The sequence below is a fragment of the Microtus pennsylvanicus genome, chromosome 1 (genome assembly GCF_037038515.1).
Source record: "Microtus pennsylvanicus isolate mMicPen1 chromosome 1, mMicPen1.hap1, whole genome shotgun sequence".
NCBI lineage: Eukaryota > Metazoa > Chordata > Mammalia > Rodentia > Cricetidae > Microtus > Microtus pennsylvanicus.
The window spans coordinates 120437890-120460685 of NC_134579.1; the positions used below are offsets into that span (position 1 = coordinate 120437890).

General features: G+C 51.2%; 1 protein-coding gene across 2 annotated transcripts in view; it reads right to left on the bottom strand.

Annotated features, from left to right (window-relative positions):
- Positions 1-22777, bottom strand: part of Rnft2 (ring finger protein, transmembrane 2) — a 57351-nt gene extending 34574 nt beyond the window's left edge. Inside the window, exons 1-7 of one of the 2 annotated variants that reach the window (XM_075981987.1) lie at positions 22506-22777; positions 20345-20516; positions 19821-19879; positions 14603-15072; positions 11005-11081; positions 8560-8660; positions 3066-3219 (exon numbers count right to left, since the gene is read on the bottom strand). In XM_075981987.1, coding sequence (XP_075838102.1) covers positions 3066-3219; positions 8560-8660; positions 11005-11081; positions 14603-15072; positions 19821-19879; positions 20345-20368 — 885 coding nt within the window. In that variant the 5' untranslated portion in view covers positions 20369-20516; positions 22506-22777. Of the gene's footprint in view, positions 1-3065; positions 3220-8559; positions 8661-11004; positions 11082-14602; positions 15073-19820; positions 19880-20344; positions 20517-22345 lie in introns of both variants that reach the window. The other variant, XM_075981993.1, reaches the window with a different exon arrangement.
- Between the last annotated feature and the right edge of the window lie 19 nt (positions 22778-22796).

Genomic DNA, 22796 nt, shown 5'->3' on the forward strand with positions numbered 1-22796 from the left:
AGTTCAGTCTGTGTGATGAGAGGTCAGAGCCCCTCCTCCCTGGGGACTGAAGACCGAAGACGACAATGTGCTGGGAGTCTCTAACTGCCATCAAGAAGGGCTTTGTCCCTGTTTGCCTGAGATGTCCCCTGTGCCTTAGACACAGCCCACCCCAGCAGCCTCTCTGTAGAGTTCTTGAACAAACAGCCTGCCGGAGACACTGTCCAAGAGGACAAGGCATGTGACAGTGGACACTACTGTGTGTCACCACAAATGACGGTACATGAGCTGCAGGGAAGCCCCCTGCCTCTGGTGTCACACTCTGTCACTGCCTACTGTCGGAAGCAGGTGGGCACAGAGTTTATGTCCACCCACAGTAGAAAGTCACAGCGTTCAGACATGGGGGTAACATGGAGGAGGTGACTTCCAGTCACCCAGAAGTCACAGGAACAGTCCTGACTGCTCTTCAGTTTCTGACTGTAGTCCTGGGCAAGTCACTAACCCCCCTGTACCACCGTCACCAACCCCCCTCCCCGTATCACCGTCACCAAACCCCCCTGTACCACCATCACCAACCCCTCCGTATCACTATCACCAACCCCCACCATACCACCGTCACCAAACCCCCCTGTACCACCATCACCAAACCCCCCTGTACCACCATCACCAAACCCCCCTGTACCACCATCACCAACCCCCCTCCCCGTATCACCGTCACCAAACCCCCCTGTACCACCGTCACCAACCCCCCTCCCCGTACCACCATCACCAAACCCCCCTGTACCACCATCACCAACCCCTCCGTATCACTATCACCAACCCCCACCATACCACCATCACCAAACCCCCCTGTAGCACTATCACCAACCCCCCTGTACCACAATCATCAAATCCTGTGTACCACAGTCACCAAACCCTCCTGTACCACTGTCACTAATACCCCTGTACCACAGTCACCAAACCCCACGTACCACCATCACCAACCCCCCCCCCCCCGTACCACCGTCACCAACCCCCGTACCACTGTCACCAAATCCCTTGTACCACAGTCACCAAACCCTCCTGCACCACCGTCACCAAAGATATGAGAAGGGGTGAGAGTCATGACGAGATCAAGTCCACAAGCAGCAAATGCCAAGTGCCCTACAGGTGGTTGACAATAGTCACCAGGATGGGCAGGGAAAATGACCTCTACTGACAGTCTGTCCTCAGGGTCATTCAGCATCAGTTGCGAGCTCTGGTAGGGAGTCTGCCTCTCCCGCCTTCCAGGCTGACCCTGCAGACTGTATAGAGCCAGGAGGCTTCAGCAGTGATGGGTGCTCCAGTGAGGGGGGTGGTGGTAGCTGTGTCTGCTAGCTTCTGCCATAGTTCCTCCCTAGCCTGCACTGCTGTGCTCCAAGCCTGGCTGTGGGACAAGAGAAGAGTCCTGAAGGCAGAATGCCCTGTGCCTGCAGGTGGCTGGCCGAGGCCTGTATTCCTGTAGGAAGTGGCCTATGTTGTCCAAGCAGCTGATGGCTGCAAGCTATTCCTGGCTGAGGATATGGCCTCCGTGAGGAGACAGGAAAGTAGAAGCTTCCAAAGCCCTGGCTTTTCTAGTCTCGGAGTACAAAGCCACCATGCAGTAAACACGAAGCCTGAGAAACAGGCACTTGCCAGGACTCTGAACATAAGGAAAAGCCCCTGGATTAGGTGTCATGAAGATTAAGTCATATACCTGGTGCAGGTAGAACACCCCAACCCAAAACGACAGCATCCCAAAGGCCCCCAAATCTGCAACTGTTTGAGCTCAGACATGAAGACATACACAAGTAGGAAATTCCTGCACCACCCTAACCTCCCATGACACACCGCAAGGGAAAGCGGGTGTGCCAACAAGATTGTCTGGCGTGGGTGAGACAGGTGAATGCCATGTTTATGCCAACAAGAGTGTCTGGCGTGGGTGAGACAGGTGAATTCCATGTTTATGCCCAGATCACATTCCCAAATACCTCCTTATGAATATGCATATAGTCTAAAAACTGAAAAACAAAAAAACAAAACTGTGATCCAAGCATTTCTGATGGAGGACAATGAACCTGTGCCACGAAGCATTCCTTGTTCAGTTTCCCAGGCACCAGGCCCAGGCAACCGCTCCTACGAGGTCAGCACCATTTCCAGCAGTAGACAGGTGAGAAGCTCAGAGAGGTTTCATTATCTGACCAACCTACACAGACAGAGAAACCTAGCCAGGTCCAGACATAAATGTGCCTGAGGCTGGAGACCTTGTGTCTAACCACTGGCCATGCTAGTTTTGGGGGTCAAGTTCACGGTGTCTATAGGAATATGGCATGAACTAGACAGACAGAGGGTCATAGTTACTACGACTGGGCCAGTGTGGCGAGGCAGCGGCTCAGGGCTCCTAGTGCCGAGTGGTTCCTCTCCCTACTTCCCTCTCTCTCTGCTATGCTTCCTGACCCTGCTTTAGGGGACAAGGATGTGGCCTCACCTAAGAAAACCTCAAAGTCTTGCACTCACCCAAGTCAGTGCATGGTGGGGAACGGAAAGAAGCTGCTCAAAGTGTAACCCCTAGTAAGTTGGGTCAGTTGTCACTCAAGACTGAGGGCCAATTCAACCCGCTGTCCTCAGAGGTAGTGAGAGTGCCGGTCCTCTGAGCTCTAAGGTCATTCCTCGAGACCACTACGCCTAGAAGCATACCCCCCTCCCCCGTACCACAAAGCAGCACCACTCCCACTCCTGCTTCTGCCCGTGGCAGGCGTTACCCTCTGAGAAGCAGTCACTTTTACAGAACGAGTTCGTGGACTGTACGGAGTCAAATACTGTGACTATTACCCTTTTCTGAGAGATGCAGGACTCAGGAATGTGGACAGGCTTTGTGCTCCTCCCTCAGGTAAAATCAAAAGAAAACTGTCAAGGAAAGCTTTGAAGAGAAGGTACTGAGGGGTGTGGATGCAGGGGCATCATGGTGGGTGGAGGGCAGGCATTGCATTTGCTTTGCTTTAGTTCTCTCCTCCTCTGGGAGGTGCCTGGAGCCCCACACGTGCCTGCACAGTGACTAGGGCCTTGGGGTGGCAGCAGCCAGAGCTTACCTTGGACTTAACAGCCAGGATGATCTTCGGCAGGGCAACAACGAGGCACTTGAGGGCGATGGTGATATACTTCAGCACGAAGTCGGCGATCCCGACGATCCAGAGCAGGTCAAAGAAGTCCAGGGTCTCCAGGTTGGGCTTCAGAAATATGAGGCTGGGGGTGTGGTCAGAGATTAAGTCACTCGTTTAGACCCTGGTCCTATCAGCTTTCCCTCAGGAGGGGACCTTGGAAATATCACCAAGGAAAGCACACTGGCCTTGGCATCACACCTCTGCGGCTGCTTCTCTGCCACTGACCTGCTGTGTGACCTCTCTGAGCCTGAATTCCCTGGAGGATTAAATGACAATATTGACTTGGACCATCATACAGGTCTCCTCCATTTGCATTTTGTTATATGTATTCTTGTGTGTTCAGGTGCATGCGTGTGCAGATCAGTGCCTGTATGTATGTGGGTGTCAGAGGTCAACTTCAGGTGTTCCTCAGAAGCCATCCACTTTCTCTTTTCCTTTTTGTTGACACAGGATCACTCATTGACCTGGAACTCAGCAATCAGGCTAGGCTGGCTAGCTGGTGAGCCCCAGAGCAGTCAGTGCCCCTTCCTCCACCTCCTCAAGGCTCTGGAAATCAAACACAGGTCCTTGTGTTTGCCTACTGATGGCCACTCCCCCATCCTGTCACCCTCCCCTGTATTTTTTTTTTTTAAGAAATTTTATCTAGGGCTGGAGAGATGGCTCAGTGGTTAAGAGCGTTGCCTGCTCTTCCAAAGGTCCTGAGTTCAATTTCCGGCAACCACATGGTGGCTCACAACCATCTGTAATGACGTCTGATGCCCTCTTCTGGCCTGCAGACATACACACAGACAGAATATTGTATACATAATAAATAAATAAATATATAAAAAAAGAAATTTTATCTATTTTTTATGTATACAACATTCTGCCTCCATGTATGCCTGCAGGCCAGAAGAGGGGGCCAGATCTCATTACAGATGGTTGTGAGCCACCATATGGTTGCTGGGAATTGAATTCAGGTCCTCTGGAACAACAGCCAATGCTCTTAACCACTGAGCCATCTCTCCAGCCCTCCCCTTTAGTTTTATGTATCCAAGATAGTCTTCTTAGAAAGGATGGACAAGAGGAGGCGTGGCGGGGAAAGCCCTGTGCTCTGTGCTAAGGTCCTTACTTCATGTGTCTCATTAACCTCATACCATAAGGGGCTCTGCAGGGAGCATGGCTTAACTCCACTTAGACTGGATAACTCTACAAGGGCGTTCAGGACCAGACCTGCATTCACATCTAGGCTGGTCAAATTAACTCAGTGTCATCAGCAAATCAGGGCTCACTCCCTCTTCCCTAGCTTAGATGCCAGACCTGGATGATCACAGATGTACTACAGAAGACCCTGCCATACAGTGGTGATGGGAGGGGGGGCAACAGAACCCTGAGGCCTGTACTGTCATCTATTCCATTTTTCAGATAAGGAAACAGAGGCATATGGTCAAGTTGTCAGAACACAGTCAAAATGACGACCACAGGGAACTGTGAGGAAGGCTCCAGGAAAAAGGCTTTTACCTCAGGTGCATTTTGTTTCCTGGTTATTCTTAGATGTGATTTTATGCCTCTTGCAACAAAGGTTTACATTTAATTTATAAGACAAGTTTATTCCCGTTGGATGTCAGAGCATAGCTATAGAATCCCATCTGGCGAAAGGATAAGCGGAGTGCTGTCCTCGGTGTACCCCGAGTCCGGATACGGCCCTTTGCCTTGCTTCCCTGCTCTCCCAGATACAATCTATACTGTGTGCTGCAGGTGAACACGAATGGAGTAGTCCCCCACTAGCTCAGAACTGGGTATAACAGAGGATTCTTTATTTAGGGGGCAGATTCACAGATCACAGTCCTCTGTGCGAGTGGGGAACAGGAACCGAATCCAGCAGCCAACAGCGAGCGAGCGAGCTCAGATGTTTTTTGGGTACATGGCTATGTCCAACCTGGTCCAGCATCTCAAAGGCCATTGGCTGAAGGGGTTTCCCCAGCAATGTGCCAGCCGATTGTATTTAAATTGGTGTGTCCTGAGAAAGTTCTGGGAAAGGGCTGCCCTGTTACTATTTAGTAAGTGTTTACTGGTATTTGTTTACATACTTTTCTGAACCCAAACAACCTTCCTTGGATCATCGTCTTCTTTGTTACATTAGTGTGTATGAAGTACAATGAAACTGGAGTAAGGCTGTCTGCAGCATTAGACTGTATTAGACTGTTGTCTGCCTCATTATTTCAGATCCTAAAATCCCAGGTCCAGCAGATAAAAGATCTGCCTAGGTCACCTGAAAAGTAGACAGCAAGGGACAGAGGTGGATGCAGCCGGGCAACCTGGCTGTGAGGAATGCTGTCGATCAATTCACGCTGCACACTACAGCTACTCACTGTGCAAACCTGTGGCACCTGTGCATGTCCAGACACGATGTAGGCCCAGTGTACCTGTCTGTGCCAGGCAGGTCACAATTTCATTTGCCTGTATGTGGTCCTGTAAGCTACAAACCTATGTTGAGCATGCTGCAAACCCAGCGCGCTGTCTAGGACCCTGCATTTGGAATCTCATGCTCAGCTGCTATACTTATCTCACTGCAGGCACACAACTTCCAAACTGGTCCCTGTCCATGGCCCACACGTCGGCTCTGCTCTCCAGCGTCCCGTTCATAATTTCAACAGTAGTAAAGACATCTTGGCTCCTCTGTCATTCCAACCCTGATCTATTTACTTTGTTCATTTCACCTTCCCAAAGGTCCTAGGAAGGATGAGCAGGTACAAAGCTTATCCTGGTCCAAGCTAAGGGCACCTCGGCATAGAGAGGTGGAGTCACCTGCTCATGCTGCCTCAGCTAAAGTATGGCACTAGGATCAGAGTCAGGCTGGTGGGCACTGGCTTCTCTCCTCTCTTCTTGCTGGATTTGAGGCTCTGGGCAAGGGGCCAGCAAGGCTCCTACCTGCCTCCTCCATCACTGGGAAACTCACAGTACACACAGAGAGATGTTTTCTAAATGCCCAGCAAATCTAACGGGGCAGAGAGGGGTGCGGTGTAAGGCCCATACTCTAGTATCCTGAGAGTCCATGCTGGTAACACTTCCTGCTGACTTCTGCACCTCCCATCACAGCCCTGTCTCTGTGGGGCTTCTCGGTCCAGCTGCAGCGGCCATTCCTAGCCTCCAGGAACAAGTCTGAGGCACTGGCCTCACTCCCAGGATCTGCTCTCACCCTTTTCTGGGGACCTCAACCTCACTGGCTGATCTCCATCCACCTCAGGTAGACCTTGCTGCTGAGACATAGTCTTCCTACGTGGCTCAGGCTGGCCTTGAACTCACCATTCTACCGTTCAGCTTCAGCCACCCTAGTGAGGGGATGACAGGTATGTGCAACCCTCTGTCTGGATGACTTTTCTTCTTTGCTTGGTAGTGGTGGTGGCGGCAGTGGTAGCAGCAGTGATGGCAGGTGGGACAGCAATACATGTGTGTCCCCACGGCCAAGCCCCACGTCCACTCATCTCCGAAGTTGTCTTTGCTCATTAATGCGCTTACTGTTACTTTATTACAAGTCTGTCTTTTAGGTGCCACCAAGAATGGCAGTGAATGCATATAAAATATTAGGGGGAGGAAGGTGGATATTAGTATTTTTTAAAAAAATATTTGTTTGTTTATGTGTATGGAAGTGTGCCCCTGCATGAGTTTATATGCAATCCCTGCATGCAGGTGCTCACAGAGGCCACAAAGCATGGCGTCTGCAGAAACCAGTGTTGCAATCTGCCTGCTGTGCATGCTGGGGACTGAGCCTGGGTCCTCTACAGGAGCAGGAAGCTCTAACCATTGAGCCAGATCACAAGCCCCTATTTTTATTTTTTGAATGTCCTGCTATGTAGTCCGGGCTGGGAGTTAAAGGTCATCCCCAACTACATCGTGAGCTTGACTATATGAGATCCTGTCGCAAAAAAACAAAGTGCCTAGCTTCAAGTACTTCATTACAGTTCCAGGAAACAGCAGGCTTTGTGAGGCTTTTCCACTGTAATAACAGGAGTAACAACAGTGCTTGTGGAAACCACTCATATACAGCTGGATCTGTGCCCTCTCTGCCGCCCTCTCTGCCACTAGTCCCCTGTGTTGACAGTTTGACTCGGGCTCCGTCTGATGGAGGCACTGAGTCTGCATCCAAGAACACGATGATGCCTACAAAACAGCATGAGTGGGAAACTGGTCCCAGCTGCCGGGAAACTCCACCTCCTCTGCCCTTCAGCAGGACCTCAGCATTCAGGACCAGGGAGCACAGGACAAGCGCAGAGAGTGACAGCGTGGGCACTTAGACTATCAAGACTACTCACTCTTCCCCAACTTCTCTCTTCCCCCACCTGCTGCAGGCATGTTTTTCACAGCAAGGGGGACCATGATAATTCAAGATTCCACCTTGAGTTCACACCCTGTCCAGAGCCCACCCCCACCCCCAGGAACCCTTCTGTCACCCCGTAGTGAGAACATTCTGGTGAGCTTCTCCTAAGATTTCCCCTTTCCTACAATGAAGTGATGTTCACTCCGCCCACAGCACCATGCTTTCTTCTTAACAGTTGCTGTTAAAACACCTACCCCTCAGGAAGGGATGCTGGGACATGTGTGATTTTTCCAACCTGTGGTAAAACCTGAGCAATGAGCAGACTGCTTCCTTGGTCATTTGTGTGTGTGGCTTCACGTCCACATTCACACTGTGTGTGGGGCTTCACGTCCATGTTCACACTATGTGTGGCTTCGTGTCCACGTTCACACTGTGGACCATTCTTACTAGCATCAATGTCTCCTCTCACAAAACACCAGAACCAATTAAACAACCAGACATGGCTTCCTCTCCCCTCCTTTCTCCTCCCCTTCCCTTCCTACCTCCCTCTCCTTCTTTGAGACAAGGTTTCCAACTTGAAATCCTCCTGCCTCAGCTTCCTTGTGCATCAAAGCAATATTCTGGATACACAGTCATCACTAGGTGACTGTGAAGGATTTGCTCCAGGGAGCCCCAAAGATGCCTAAATCTAAGGATACTTGCCTATAATTTGCAAATTATCTCACACACCCTCACGAGCCGAATTTCAGAGGACTTTTAATACCCAATGCTATGTAAATGCCAGTAAACATTTGTCCTCTTGTGTGGTTCAGGGTTTAGCAGCCTGGACAGAGCCTGCAGGCATTCAGTCCAGACTTAACTGTTTCCTGAGTATTCTGTATCCGCAGCTACTGCTCCACAGGGGCAGAACCCACAGCTGTGGAAGGTTGATAGTTCAATAAGATTATTACTAAAATTAATTCCACATGGTCTTACTCTTTGCCTTCTGGTGATGGTTGGAAAATGTGAGGTGGAATATCCACTGGTGTCCTAGGTGAATCTGAGTTTAATAAAGGCCCGAGGCTGGTGTCTTGCTCACTTACAGTGTTCAGTTGTGCACCCCAAGTCCGGCGATGGCCCCCTCACCTGCTGTAGAGCTGCTGGGAGCTGAAGGTGTAGAGGACATACAGTGTGTTCCCTGCCAGGAAGGCCAGAATCCACAAGATGACCAGGACCGATCTCTTCTCCTGAACAAAGTAAAAGAACCGTGAGGATGTGGGGAAGCCAATGGTGCATGCAGCAGAACTTTCTAGAATGTTCTGGGATGAGTGGAAACTTCGCAGTCTCAAAGCTTTGAAGGAAGCAGGGCTGATGGTGAGGGGAAGGTTGCTGGTGTCTTCCTTCCTCACTGAGACTCACACAGAAGTGACAGGAAGGTGGATGCCTGCTTGAAGAACCATCTACAAAGGTCAGAGCTCACATTCACAGCAGTCTCTGGAGTGGTATTAGCCTGCATTTGACACACTCCCATTGGCTCCACCCCTCCTGGGAGCTGCCCAACCCAGGACAAGCTACTTAAACAGTTTCGTAGCAGCATCTACCGCACAGGTTCCTAAGAATGCGTGTCCATACACTACTTAGAGTGTTTGGCACGAGTGTCTGCTGTTAGGAACTGGACACACACTTGGCATGGCGGCACACAACTGCAGTCCTAGCACCCAGTAATAGAGACAGGATGATAAGAAGTCTGAGGTCACCCTGAGCTGGGTGAGACCCTGCCTCAGAACAAGCAAACTAGGGCCAGTGAAATGGCTTTGCAGGTACAAAAGTCTGCTGTCAGGCCTGGGGTCTTGAGATCAATCCCTGGGACAAACACAGTGGAAGGAGAGAACCAACTCCTCTGACCTCCATTCATGTGCTCTGCCGTGTGCCCCACCCCAATAAATAAACTGTAAAACAAACAACAAAGCAGTTAAGTGTGGCTAAGAGTTAGGCTGTGAAAGCTGGGAGCAGTAGCCACGCCTTTAGTCCCAGTACAGAGAGGCAGGTAGATCGCTGAGAGTTTGACGCTAACCTGGTCTACAGAGTGACACCCTGTCTCACACATATGCAAAGGCTCCTTTGTCTCTGCCCAGTAGCTTCTGGGCCTGACAGCAATCCCTGAACACATCCAGAGTCTGCAGAGAAGGGCAGGCTCCTGTCCTAGTGCCCTGGGAGGCGGAGTCCTGTGCTGCTGACCCTCCAAAGTCAGTTTCTTCCTGGCCCAGGGTGGCTGCTTTGCTGGAACAGATGATGTCATAGCTTTCCCACTGATCCTTCCTTGTGTTTTCAGTAAATGCCCCACACACACTGTCTGAGACCTGACCCAGAATCCTGTGCTCTGCTGCGAAGCCCATTTCCAGAGAAAGAGCAGACAGACCCACCTCGAGGTTCCCATTATTCCAAGAGTCAAGGTTAATGACTGAGGAAGCGCCTCCAGGGGCCAGGAGTGGGTCAGTAAAGTGCTGGCTGCACCAGCACCTACAGAAGAAGCCAGGCGTGGTGCTGCCTGGAGCTGCACTGGGGAGGCAGACACAACAGTGCCCCTGGAGCTCACTGGCACCAGCCTCGTCCAATCAGTGAGAGACCCTGTCTCTAGAGATAAGGTGGACAGCAATGGGAAGCCAGTACACAGATGCTGTCTCTGGTCTCCACACACGTCCATGTATGCATGTGCACACACATACCCAGAAACCACCACCAACTAACTGACAACTCTTGTCGGTGAGATTTGGCCCTTGGCAGCCCCTGCTCCCCAGCTTAGATTAGAAAGGTCCCACAAAGGCAGGAGGGGAAGGAGGAGAGGCCAGGTTCTAAGCTTAAGGCCGGTCATGGTGGCCCTGCTCACAGAAAAGAAAACACGCATGTACAGTGTGTAATCCTGGCACTCATGCTGGGGAAGGAGAATTGTAAGTTCAAAGCCAGCCTGAACTATGCAGAGGGCTAAGGGTCAGTCTAGGCCACATGGTGAGACTAGGTCTCCTCCAGCCCCCCCCCAATTCAAAACAAAATATGCATGTATAGACATAATATCATCTGTGTATTCATGGAGCTTAAGCATCCCAGGGGGCTGATCCATGGATCTAGGCATTCTCTTGGTCCTTTACAGCTAAGCTCAGGCACCATGGTGATGACACTGCATTGACACAGGGCCAGTCCCCAGGTCCCTCTCTATGGGAGGTTGGTCACTCTGTAGATTTTTTTTATCAGAAGGGTTGGCATGAAGGTGAATGGAATTATTGACAGTTCCCGGGTACCCACCGTGGGCCTGACAATCATTAGAATTATTGTTTTTTTTTTAAGTGTGTGTGTGTGTGTGTGTGTGTGAGAGAGAGAGAGAGAGAGAGAGAGAGGTGGGGGGGGTGTACTTGAACGGCAGGCGTGTATATACCGGAGCGAACATGTGGAGATCAGAGGACAACCCTGGGTATAGCTCCTCATCTTCACCTTGTTTGCTCCTCTGACCTGGGCCTAGGCAGGCCTGTGTCTCATCTCAAGTCTGCAGAGCTGTTAGCTGGGAAATCAACCACTTTGGCAGTCACAGGGACTCACCTTCAATGACACCTGCTCCCGGAGGGTGGAGTTTGCATATGCGAAGGTGCTGGCCATCCCGATGCACACGGCAATACCTGTAGGAAGGGCAAGGTGACCTGGGGGACGTGTTGGCTTCCACCCACTCAGACCTCTCCAGCCTAGCCTAAGACCCTGAGCAATGCTGGGGGAAAAAAAATCACCCAACATGTCCCTGGAGTTGACAAGTTAAGAATTGAGGGGGGAAAGACCAACTTCCAGGGATTAGGCTGCGAGGCACATTGGCAAGAATGCTGAGCCGTTCATCTGGGGAGTAGGTTTAGAGGAATGGGGGTAACTGTGTGGTGTGACCAGACCAGAGTTCAAAGTCCAGCTCTGTCACTTCTGCTGTGTGAGTGCAAGCAAGCTACTCGCCCTCTCTGAGCCCAAGTTCCCTCATCTATGTGACTGACAGACAGACAGACAGTTCCCAGCAGCCACCTCACAGAGGGGCAGGCACACAGGTAACCTCCAGCAGTGACTGTGGGAAACCCTGTCTACTGTAGAACAAACCTGGAATGATTGGTGACACAGACACGGGAGGCCCCGGGGAAGCAAAGCAAAGCTAAGGGAGAAGATGAAACTCTCAGCCGCAGGCAGCGGGCAGAGGAAGAATGGGATTGAACTGGCTTCCTCACCACTGTCTGCAGTCTGCAGCCCGGGCGGGCTAGTTCCTGTGGAATGACTTGAATGACTTTTAAATCCTGCTAGGACGTGACTGGCCTAGGACTGATTTCTAGTGTTAGGTGTTCTCGAGGACTCTCAGATCGACCGAATAGAAGTGTTTCTCTTCATTAGAAACAGGTAAGAACGGTTAACTCTAGTCCTTTTTCTCTTCTTCTTTCTTCTTTTTTTAATACGTTCTTTTCTTTTTGGATTACACAATAAACAGGGCTGGAGATGGCTCAGCTGGTAATAAAGGTGCTTGCTACCAAGCCTGACAATCTGAGTTCAATTCCCAGAACCCACAGTGCAGAAGGACAGATCTAACTCCTAAAAAATGTCCTCTGACCCAACAGGTGCCATTGTACATATTTTTGTGCACATGTATGCACACATCAAACAAACAAATGTAAATTAAAAACAACCACATAGTTCACTGGAGCTGGGCATCATGGTGCATGTCTGTTATACCTATGACCTTAGCACCGAGGACACTGAGGCAGTAGGCACCAAGTGTGATGTCTGTTGAGCTACAGAGCTGATAATGAAAAAAAAAAAAAAAACCACAACACTCGAGAATCACACAGCCGCAAGGTTGGGCTTATGGCACATTCTAGAATTCTAGCACTGGGGAGGTAGAGGCAGGAGGAGCCCTGCAAATTCAAGTTGAGCCCCAGCAACAAACATACAGTTATAACGACAGCCAAGGCTACAAAGAGACCTTGTCACAAAAAACAAATAAAACAAAGCAAAAACAAAAAAACCCTTAGACACAAGCTTGGCAGGATTCAGGGTGAGACTTGAGGACATGCTGGCTTCCATGCTTAGGGACAGCAGGGCAGAGCAGTGACATTGGGGCTCCAGAAAGGAGGGGGTGATAGAGCTGGCTAGAGCTCCAGAGAGTGGAAAATAAGAAACAAAAGTGACCTCATCTTGAGATTTTCTTTTGTTGTTTATTTTTTAATTGTGTGTAAGCACCTGACTGTGAGCTCACGTGAGCACGCATGTGTGAGCACCTGACTGTGAGCACCTGACTGTGAGCTCACGTGAGCATGCACGTGTGAGCACCTGACTGTGAGCTCACGTGAGCATGCACGTGTGAGCACCTGACTGTGAGCTCACGTGAGCATGCATGTGTGAGCACGCACGTGTGAGCACCTGACTGTGAGCTCACGTGAGCATGCACGTGTGAGCACCTGACTGTGAGCTCACGTGAGCATGCACGTGTGTGAGCACCTGACCATGAGCTCACGTGAGCACGCACGTGTGAGCACCTGACCGTGAGCTCACGGACCATGCATGTGTGAGCACCTGACTGTGAGCTCACGTGAGCACACATGTGTGAGCACCTGACCGTGAGCTCACGGACCATGCATGTGTGAGCACGCACGTGTGTGAGCACCTGACCGTGAGCTCACGGACCATGCATGTGTGGTCAGGACAACCTTCAGGAGTTCTCTTCTTCCACCATGTGCTCTGGGGACTGAACTCAGCAAACCGGGGTTACAAGGCAAGCACCTTTACCCACTGAGTCACCTTGCTGGCTCTTGAAATTGTCATGTATGGGAAGAAGCTATTGAGTCACAGCCATAATACTGCAGGGCAGAGCGGCGCCATCAACACTGCAGAGATCATCATGAAATGATGAGTATGTGCCAGGTACTTGGCTAGGTACTACACAAGTCACTGTCATACTGAGTACCTGCGATGTGCCAGGCTCTGTCAGGGGTGTGTGTATGTGTGTGCATGTGTGTGCTGGTCAGGAGAGAACCTGTAGGAGTAGGTTCTCTACATGGGTCCAGAGGACTAAAATCAGGTCATTAGGCTTGGTGCCAGGTGCCTTTACCTGCTGAGCCGTGCCGGTGGCTCTGGTTATTTGAATGTGTGGTGGTAATGAACAGAAATACCACACACTTGCAGTGCTTCCTCCACGTGTTATATATGTGACCTCAAACACAGCCTCATCATGATTCCAAGAAGTATATCACCCCTCAGCATTTGTGGGGAGTGTTCTGAGATCCCTGTAGACACCCAAATCTGCAGTTGTGTCAGTTGAAGGTGAAATGGCACAGTATTTGCATAAAATCTACACACAACCTCCTTTGTTAAATCATCTCTGAGCATACAGTGACAGAAACACCTGTAACATGGATGGACTATGGTCTGGGCATGTTCAGTACAGACACCCCCTTCTTTCTGATTGTTGTGTCTTCATGCATATGTGGATGTGTGGACATGCACCTGGAAGTCACACGCTGACATCAGGTGTCTCCACCTTAGTTTCTGGAGACAGGGTCTCTCAGTGAACCTGGCCAGTGAGCTGCAGGGATTCCCTGTCTCTGCCCCCCTCCCCATGCTGGGGTGGTAGGTGTGCACCACCTGGCTGTTTATATGAGAACTGTGATTGAAGACAGGTCCCCTGCTTACGGGGCAGGCACTTCACTCCTGGAGCCACCCCAGCCCTTCCTCGAATGTCCCATGTGCAGTTGGTTAAATCTATGGATGCAGAAGTGGGGTTTGAGAAGAACAGCTGTCTGTACTCAACTCCTATTTGAAAGACACGTGGAACCAAGGCAGAGAGCTAAATAACACCCAGTGTCATGCAGCTGGGACAGGCTGGGGCTGTGGTTCTGACCCCTGAAGTCTGAGTTCTTAGTTATGCCACACAGCTCTTTCCAGTCTACTGAGAGTCCAGCTAAAGAGGGTTCTATCTCAACCCCACTGGGCAGAGGAGAAAACTGAGGCTCAGAGAGGCCAAGTCACCTGCTCAAGATCATACAATTGGGCTGGAATTTGAACCCAGGTCTGACTCAGAACTTCATGCATGCATTCAAGCATGGTGCATCATGGTTCCCCTACTGTCTGATCCTGGCTCTGGGCATGCCCAGCCCTTCCCTGGAGCTGCACGGGAACTCACCCAACTTGTGCTGGAAGCACAGTTTGGCCAGCAGAATGAGGATAAAAGGCAGTCCCTTCTGCAGCCAGCAGATCACAGCCTTCAGCTCGGACAGTGCAGGTGCTGGAGTCCCTGGCTGCTCGTCGACCCCTTCTTCCGAGTGCCCACGGTGGTCCCCACCCACATGCTGCAGCAGGGAGCCCCCACGGTGGGCGGCGTGGTGGAAGTGGTGGTGGGGCTGGCGGTGGTGGTAGCTGCTTCCTTCGGTGCTGCGGCCAACGGCCTCATCCCTGGTGGCTGGCATCGGGATGAACACGTCCCCGCCCCCTGCTGTGGAGCCCAGCACCAGACCTGCTGGGAAGGGGTTGGCAGGCAGACCACCTGCCAGGCCTGAGAAGAGTGCCGGAGGGGACGCTGTCTCTGCCTTCAGGCTCTCAAATACGCCACCCTCATCCACGCTGGCCTCGGGGCTGAGGGCCTGGCTGCGGCTTCTGCAGGATGGGATGGCAGAAAAAGCCCACATCAGACCTGGCCCACAAACTCACACTACAGGTGCAGACTTAACTCCACTATGGTGTCTAGAGGGAAAGGGAGCTTGCACAATGAGAATTGGATGAGGTCATCAAATATAACCCCCAGTGTTAAATCCTGGGATCTTCATGTTCAGAGTGCGTAAACCAGAAAGAACCGGATGGCCAGCTGCATCACTAACATCCAGAACTGTCAGTGAAGCACACTTCTTTATAATCTCTCCTAGCAGGGAGTGGCCCGTTTTTGCAACAGCAATGAGGCTGAAAACTACCACCCTCATGGGATGGTGGGCATGAAGTGCCAACAATGTGACTGACCCAACTGTGTCTCCCCTCAAAATGCTGGGTGTAGCCTGAGCCCTTGAACCCCAGAATGTAACATTATTTAGGGGCAGGACCCCAATCCAGTATGGCAGATGTCTGTGAGGAGGGGTCAGGAAGAGACTTCAGAAAGCAAGTCTCTGGGTGAGTCACTAGAGGCACTGGCTCCACTCGGCTGGTGATCCCAGCATTTGGGAGGCAAGACAGTAGACCCCTTAACTTAGGGAGACCCTACCTTGAGGAAGTGGGAAGAAGGCTGGGGACTGTTGCTCAGTGGTAAGGCTTGGGGTCCACTCTGTTTCTGAGCCATGAACTCTTACCCCAGCCCATGTTAGGTATACACAATATGCCCATTTCACAGATAAACCAACGGAGGCACATACAGACACAGGTACTGGGCAGAGGTGAATGGCTGGGGAGGGATAAGAACTAAGAACTTGGTGCCAGGTGGACCAACTCTAGAACCTACACTTATGTGTTTATTTTTGAGACAGGCTCTCATCTATCTTAAGCTGGCCTCAAACTTGCTATGTAGCTGAGGCTGGCTTTGAACCTCCCAGATCCTGGGGTTACGGATGTGCAGCACCACGTCAGGTTTTATGTAGTGCTGGGATTGATGGGGCTTCCTGAGTGAGGCGAGCACTGTGCCCACTGACCCACAACCCAAGCACCCCACTCTCCACAAAAGCTGCCGGATAAGCACCCTACACTCTAATCTCACAGTGGACGTCTCACCTCTCAAGGGCCTCCTGCTTGAGGCTGACATGGTCACTACGCTGTCCCCTAGCCCTGCCTCACCCCATCTAGGTGACCTCACTCTACCTCCATCATTGTCAGCTGACACATCCCGTCCTTGATGGGAAGGTGGGGGCCACCTCTCACTGACCCCAGGACTGCCTGCAGAGGACTGATCTCAGTGGTCAGTTTATCGTCCACCTTTTCCTAGAAACACCCTCCATCCTGGTTGTGTGGTGTCCTCACTGTGGGGAGCCCAGGACAACTGCAGGTGGCCTAGACCCATCAAAGACCAAATGTGTCAAGATCTTTGGAGTAGGCCCTGTACCTCGACTTCTCAAATCCGCTGGAGATTGCAGCATGCAGTGACAGGGACAAACTTGAGTGCTTAGTCCCATTTGTACCTTTGCTGGAAAGCACACTGCATCGTGTACAGAGTATGCTTCACCAATGTACTTTGAAGGAATGAGTCAGAGAGTCAGAGCTAGTTCCAGAACAGTCAAGGTTACATAAAGAAATCCTGCGTCTCCAGAGGGAAAAAAAAATGTTTAAAGCTTTGCTTGAGCCTGGTATTTACAAAACTCATTTGATCCCAGAATTGTTTTTAACCCTGGAAAACCTATTAATGTTTACAGGATACTGAGGCACACAGCAAGGGACAGGCTGGTCTGGAGAAGTCTCAGAGCTGTTTCCTTCACAAACTGGACTATGAAGTACATCAGCCTAAACCTGGCACAGCTTGAAGATGGCTACCTCATCACTCTCCCCACCGGGCCCCTCCCTGGTGGCTCCAAGGTCTGGGAACTGTGTGGTCCTCCTCCCTTGGGCTCTGGATAAAAATACTGATGACAGAAACAGCAACAACAACAGGCACCATGGCTATGTGTCTCGAAGGAACTGAGCTCTCTCTGCATTTCAAGAGCTTGGCTCAGAAAGCACACATTCTGTCAGGTGCCCAGGCCTGTGTGGATGACCCTACCATCCCAGGGGATGCTGGAAAGCCTCCCCCAATCCCTGAGCTCACCTGAGCTCCTGAGGCCCCAGGGAACTTCAGCACAACTCTGGAACGCTCAACCCACCAAGGGCTTTTTTTTAGTTGGCCTCCCTCCCCTCAGCCCTTCTCCTGTATCCAGCTGGGACTGTAGCCAAAATGGGAAAGAATATTCCTTGGGGGGTTGGAGCTGCACCTCCAACTTAACCACTTAAGGGCAACGGCTCAGACAGCCCAGGGGAATGGATCCACTTGGATAGAAGAAGGTAAAATATGACATCTAAAAGGGGCCAATAAAATGGGTTCAGAAGTGAAGGTGTCTACTGACAATGCTGCCAACCTGAGTCTGATACCTGGGGCTCAAATGGTGCAAAGAGAGAACGGACTCCCACAAGCTGACCTACCCACCTGCCATGACACAGGCACCTGCCCGAATAAATGCGGAATGTAATTAAAAGTTAAAGCGCAAATTTTGATTGGAACAAATAGACCAAAGGTCAAATCTTAGTCCTGCCATTTCCTGGTTGTGTGACTTTAGCTAATGGACTTGCCCTCTCTGAACTCCAGTCTCTCGTCTTCAGGCTGCTCTAACTGAGACAAAGCATATGCCCTCAATGCATCATGGACAGTATTTTTTCTGCCATGATTTCTGTCCCCAAAGATGTCTGGGTTTACTTGAAAGAAAAGTTGGCCTCAGCTCAGGAGATCTGATCAGGCATGCTAACTAACTGTAAGAAAGATGCTGCCTCTGTGCCTCCTCGTGTTCAGGAAGAAAACACATTCCTTCATCCTCAGCAATGCTGGCATTTACCACCTTTCTACAGCTGGAGAAACTTAGACCTGGAGGTGTGTAGGGTTAAGCCAGCCCCTTAGGGGCGGATTTGCCTAGGGCGAATGTTGACTGATAAATCGGGCACGCGGGAGCCTGCGCGTCTCCTTTTTTCCTGCTTCCTGTGCTGCGCGGGAACCTCGGTTCTGTGAGTTTGTTTCTTCATTAAAGCTGTATATATTTCTTTACAATCTGTCTGCATTTATTTAAGCCGCTACAGAGGTGTTGCTTCCTGCCAACGGCAGTACAGCTGCTGTATCTGTCCACTATGTGTGCCGATGAAAATGCCCGAGACTGGATAAAGGCGTGGCTGTTCCTTCCTAAAATCAGGACTGCTGGACCCAATCCGCATAAGATTGGGCCTCACAGAAGGAAAAGCAGAAACCACTCCCCTGCTTCCTGTGTCCCCGCAGCTAGGCGTGGTTCCAGGGGAGCTGGTTGTATATATATGTGGGTGCTGGAAGGTCCCCTGAAGGGAAAACTCCAGTGTTGCAGCCCTGCTGGGATGGGCTTTTTGGTGATGCAACTTCCTTTGAATCACTCAAGGTCCCCAGAAAGTGACCCCAATAAATTCAATGGTTCACACACAGCCTTCTAGGAAAGAGGAGGCAGCTCTCAGCAGGCACTGGGCTACCAGATCCCTGATCTTGGATTTCCCAGCCGAAAGATAGATGCCTGTGCGGCAAGAAGCAGGATGGACCCCGTGCGGTGTGCAGTGTGCAGTAGCAGCTGGCAGAGGCCAGGCGTCTCTGAAGGAAAACCCGGCAGGAATGATCACTCATCTGAGCCTCGTGGATCCTTGTGGATCTGTCCTACAGGGTTTGGGAACGGTCCTAAGACAACAGCAGCTGCTCTGTCAGTCCCTGCTGCAAGGCTGCTGCACTCTAAGCAGAAAGTCCCCTGAGAGTCACAGGGTGTGCTATTGGGGGTGCTGTGGGCCTTTACGAGGTGGAGCCTAGTTGTAGTCTTCAGGTCCTTGAGGGTGCACACCGCATGGGGAGGAGCACAGTCTGAGCAGAGCATAGCTCTCCACTGTATTTATTTCTGCAGGCAGCATCTCCCGCTGAACCCAGAGCAAGCTGACCCCCACCAGTCTAGTCAGATGAGGTGACTGGAGATTTACTGTCTCTGCCTCTTGGGTACAGGGATTCCAGGTGACTGCTAAGCTGGCCTGTCTTTTTTTTTTTTAATGTTTAGTTTTTTTTTTAAATATTTATTTATCATATATACATTATTCTGTCTACATGTATGTCTGCATGCCAGAAGAGGGCACCAGACCCCATTACAGATGGTTGTGAGCCACTATGTGGTTGCTGGGAATTGAACTCAGGACCTTTGGAAGAGCAGGCAATGCTCTTAACCTCTGAACCATCTCTCCAGCCCAGCCGGCCTGTCTTTACATGGGCTCTAGGAACGTAAACTCTGGTCCACCACTTGCTGGACAAGCACTTTCTCCTCCAAGGAGTCCACCTGCTCCTCTCTGCCATGTGTGAGAAGTAAATCACTCCCACCCACACATGCAGCCAGCCATCATGGCCACCCATGACCTGAGGTGATGAGGTCATAGGTGGCCACTGAGGCAGCCTTGCCAATTGCTCTCTCATCCTCCAAGACTGTGAGCTACAAAAACCCTTTCTCTTTATGAAGTCACACGCCTCAAGTGTACTCTTAGAGGAACACAAAGCTGCCAAATACGCCGCAAAGCAATTTTCCATTGGGTCTGTTTTATATCGCCAGCAACTGATATCGAGAAGCGGGTATTTTTCAATTCATTTCACCATCCAGAGTGTAGGGCCCCCATATGTTGGGGAGTTGGGGGAAGAGGATTCTTACCTTTCAGGTGGAATATTGTCAGTGTTGCTACTGTGGCGCCTCTGCATTTTCCTTAGCACCTGAAAGTCAACACGTGTGTGTGAGTCACATCCCCGGACACAACCCTTGCCTGTTGCCATGGTAACTATAAACAAGCATCCCTCCTATGTTACATGGCTAGGGCTCTCTGACAACTTCCAAACCAGACTTCTATCATTTCTGCCATGCAACCCGAGTATCCCACAGGAGAGAGTTGTTACCCCACCTCACAGGGAGGTCCTGAGAGCCACAGGTAGAGATGGCTCTTATGTCAAAGAAGAAAATAGCTCATGCGACTGCGGACAGGCGCTAGATGGGGTGCAGTGAGAAGCAGACAGCGCCCTCCCTTTAACTTGCTGTGTGACCTCAGACAGATCAGAAACCTCTCTGTGGCCTTCTGCTCCCCATCTGTCCCATGGGAGGGAGTGGCACGGTCAGACTGAAAGCCTCCTTCCCTCTCACACATTTGGCAAATGAAGGCACGACTTCCCGTGGAGACACAGCACCTGGTGCACCGCAAGGAGCCACATGGACTTCAGACCTCCATGTTGACGAAATGGGCCGTGGACCTTCAGGGCTCCTGCTGCAATGTGGCTACCGCATCCCAGGGACAGCAGGCCTTTTTTCCTTTCTCTTCAGAGGGAAGCGCAGGGCAGGGGCTCCTCCAACACATCAGACCTTGGGTGGCACAAAGCACTTGGGTGAACAGGTCATGGGACAACTTCTGCCATGCAATAAACTGAAGGATGCACCTGGTAACTATAATGGATGATCCCATTTGCCCAGTAGTTCTGTAGCTACCCCCCTCTGAGGCACTTACAGCGGGTTATGGCTTCAATAGATTTGGCTTATTAGCAAACTATAACTCCTGGGGGTTGAGGCCATAGTGCTGTTGATAAAGTGCTTGCACAGAGGCAGGAGGACCTCTGTACATAGCCGGGCATGGTGTTGTGCCATGTAATCCCAGCACTGGAGAGGCTGAAACCACAGGATTCCTGGGACGCCCTGGCCCAGTCTTTCTAGATGATGAGCCCTAGGTCTCAGTGAGAAATCCTATCTCAAAAATAAAATAGCTGATTCCCAAGGAATAATACCGAGGGTGACCTCTGACTGGCATACACGCGTATGCACATCCACATCCATGTGCAATCCCGCATGTGAGCATCCAAACACCCCCGCATATGTATGCATGCACACACACACTCACGTGCACGCGTGTGTGCACCCCCTCCTCCCACACACACACACCGGCAGGAAGAAAATGAAAGAAAATCATGAATCCTGATTGGGGAATACAGAAAATAATTTTTGAACTTCCACTGGCTTCCTAGTAAAACCACATTTGCCAGAAGCCTCCAGGTTTTGCCCAAAACATCATCAGTGCTTACAACCTCAGCTCTGTGAGTCGTGCCTAGACACTGTCATGTTAGCCTTTCCCAGGCTCCAGGTCTTCACACTTGCTATTCCTCCCCCGGGATGCTTTTCCAGCTGAGGGTTACATAGCTGACTTCTCTGATACAAATGGCACCTCCTTCTGGAGGCCTTCTCTTCTCCCCCGGTTCCTGTGGGGTCTGGCTGCTGTCTTCACAGCCTTTACCATTTACATGGATGTTCATTTATATGAGCCATGAGGAGACCAGTGTCTGGTTTGCCCTCTACCTCAGCATTGCAGAGATGGAGGGTGATCAAGTACTTGTACAAATACATTGGGTTTCCCAGATAGAGTTTTCTTAGATCCCTGCACCTTGTCACACCTCCCACACCAATAAAAGATCAAGAAAAAAGGGGACAGAGCCTGGAGAGTGTGTACACCGCTTCTGCGGAGTCCAGTTCCAGTACCCACATGGGCAGCTCACAACTTCATGTAACTACAGCTGCAGGTGATTCAGCCCCCTCTACTGGCCGTGGTAGGCACTTGCACTCACATGCACAAACCCACACTCACATAATTAAAAAAATAAAAACATCTTTAAAGAAAAAAAAAGCCGATATGCTCCCACGAACAGGTTCAGCTTCCTGGAGTATTTCCCCCTTACAGACTGTCTGTTAGGCCAGGCCAACACAACTGGCCGTTGCAGGACTTCTTACTTCTGCACAGCCTTCCAAGACCACCAACCTAGCACGCCACCAGCTAAGTCACTTATCGCTTTTGCAAGGTTAAATTAGGTGGGGAAAGACTCTTTGGCACCATCTTCATATACAGGCAAGCGCTCTATCAACGAGCTACACCCTCGACCCCGCCATCTTTATAAAGAAAGGGAATGTCATCATGTAACAAGTCCCCAGAACTTGCAATCTGGTTTAATACTCCCCCTGGCCCAACTACTCATCCTCGGGGAAAATAAAACACAGCATCGACATGTTTCCATCTACAAGCTTGACCCAACGTCCTAAATTCAATGCCCACGACTCTGCTGCAGGCGGGCGGTACAACAACGAGTCCTGGTGCATATCTTGCAAGCAGGATGCAATAGAATGAATGAATGAACCGGCTCGGTTCTACACACCCTAGCCCTCCTTATGAGGCCACACACATTCTACAGGACGCTTGGGCTCAAGCGGCGTCCCCAGGCCGGTCCAGGGCCGCACCGCGCGCACAGGGGAAGCCTCTCTGGCCAGGCTTACAGGGCGGCAGGGGAGCGAAGGGCGAGCTTCGCCTTCGTTTACCTTCCAGACACTTCAGCAATCACGGCCTCCTCTAATCCAGCCGAGCCAATCACTGGCGTGGCCCGGGCGGCACGTGACTTCCGGCCGGCTCATCTAGGTGCGCAATGTCGGCGCTAGGACCCAGGCACAGCAACGCCGGCCTCTGGTCTGCGACGGCCTGCCCCTGCCTCCGGATTCAGCCAATAAAAGGCCGTGTCTCTGCAGGGACCAATGGCAAGAAAGCACGGAGAGGGCCTGGCGGAGGCATCACTGGGCGGGGCGGAGCGTGCGGCAGATCACGTGGCCGGGGCG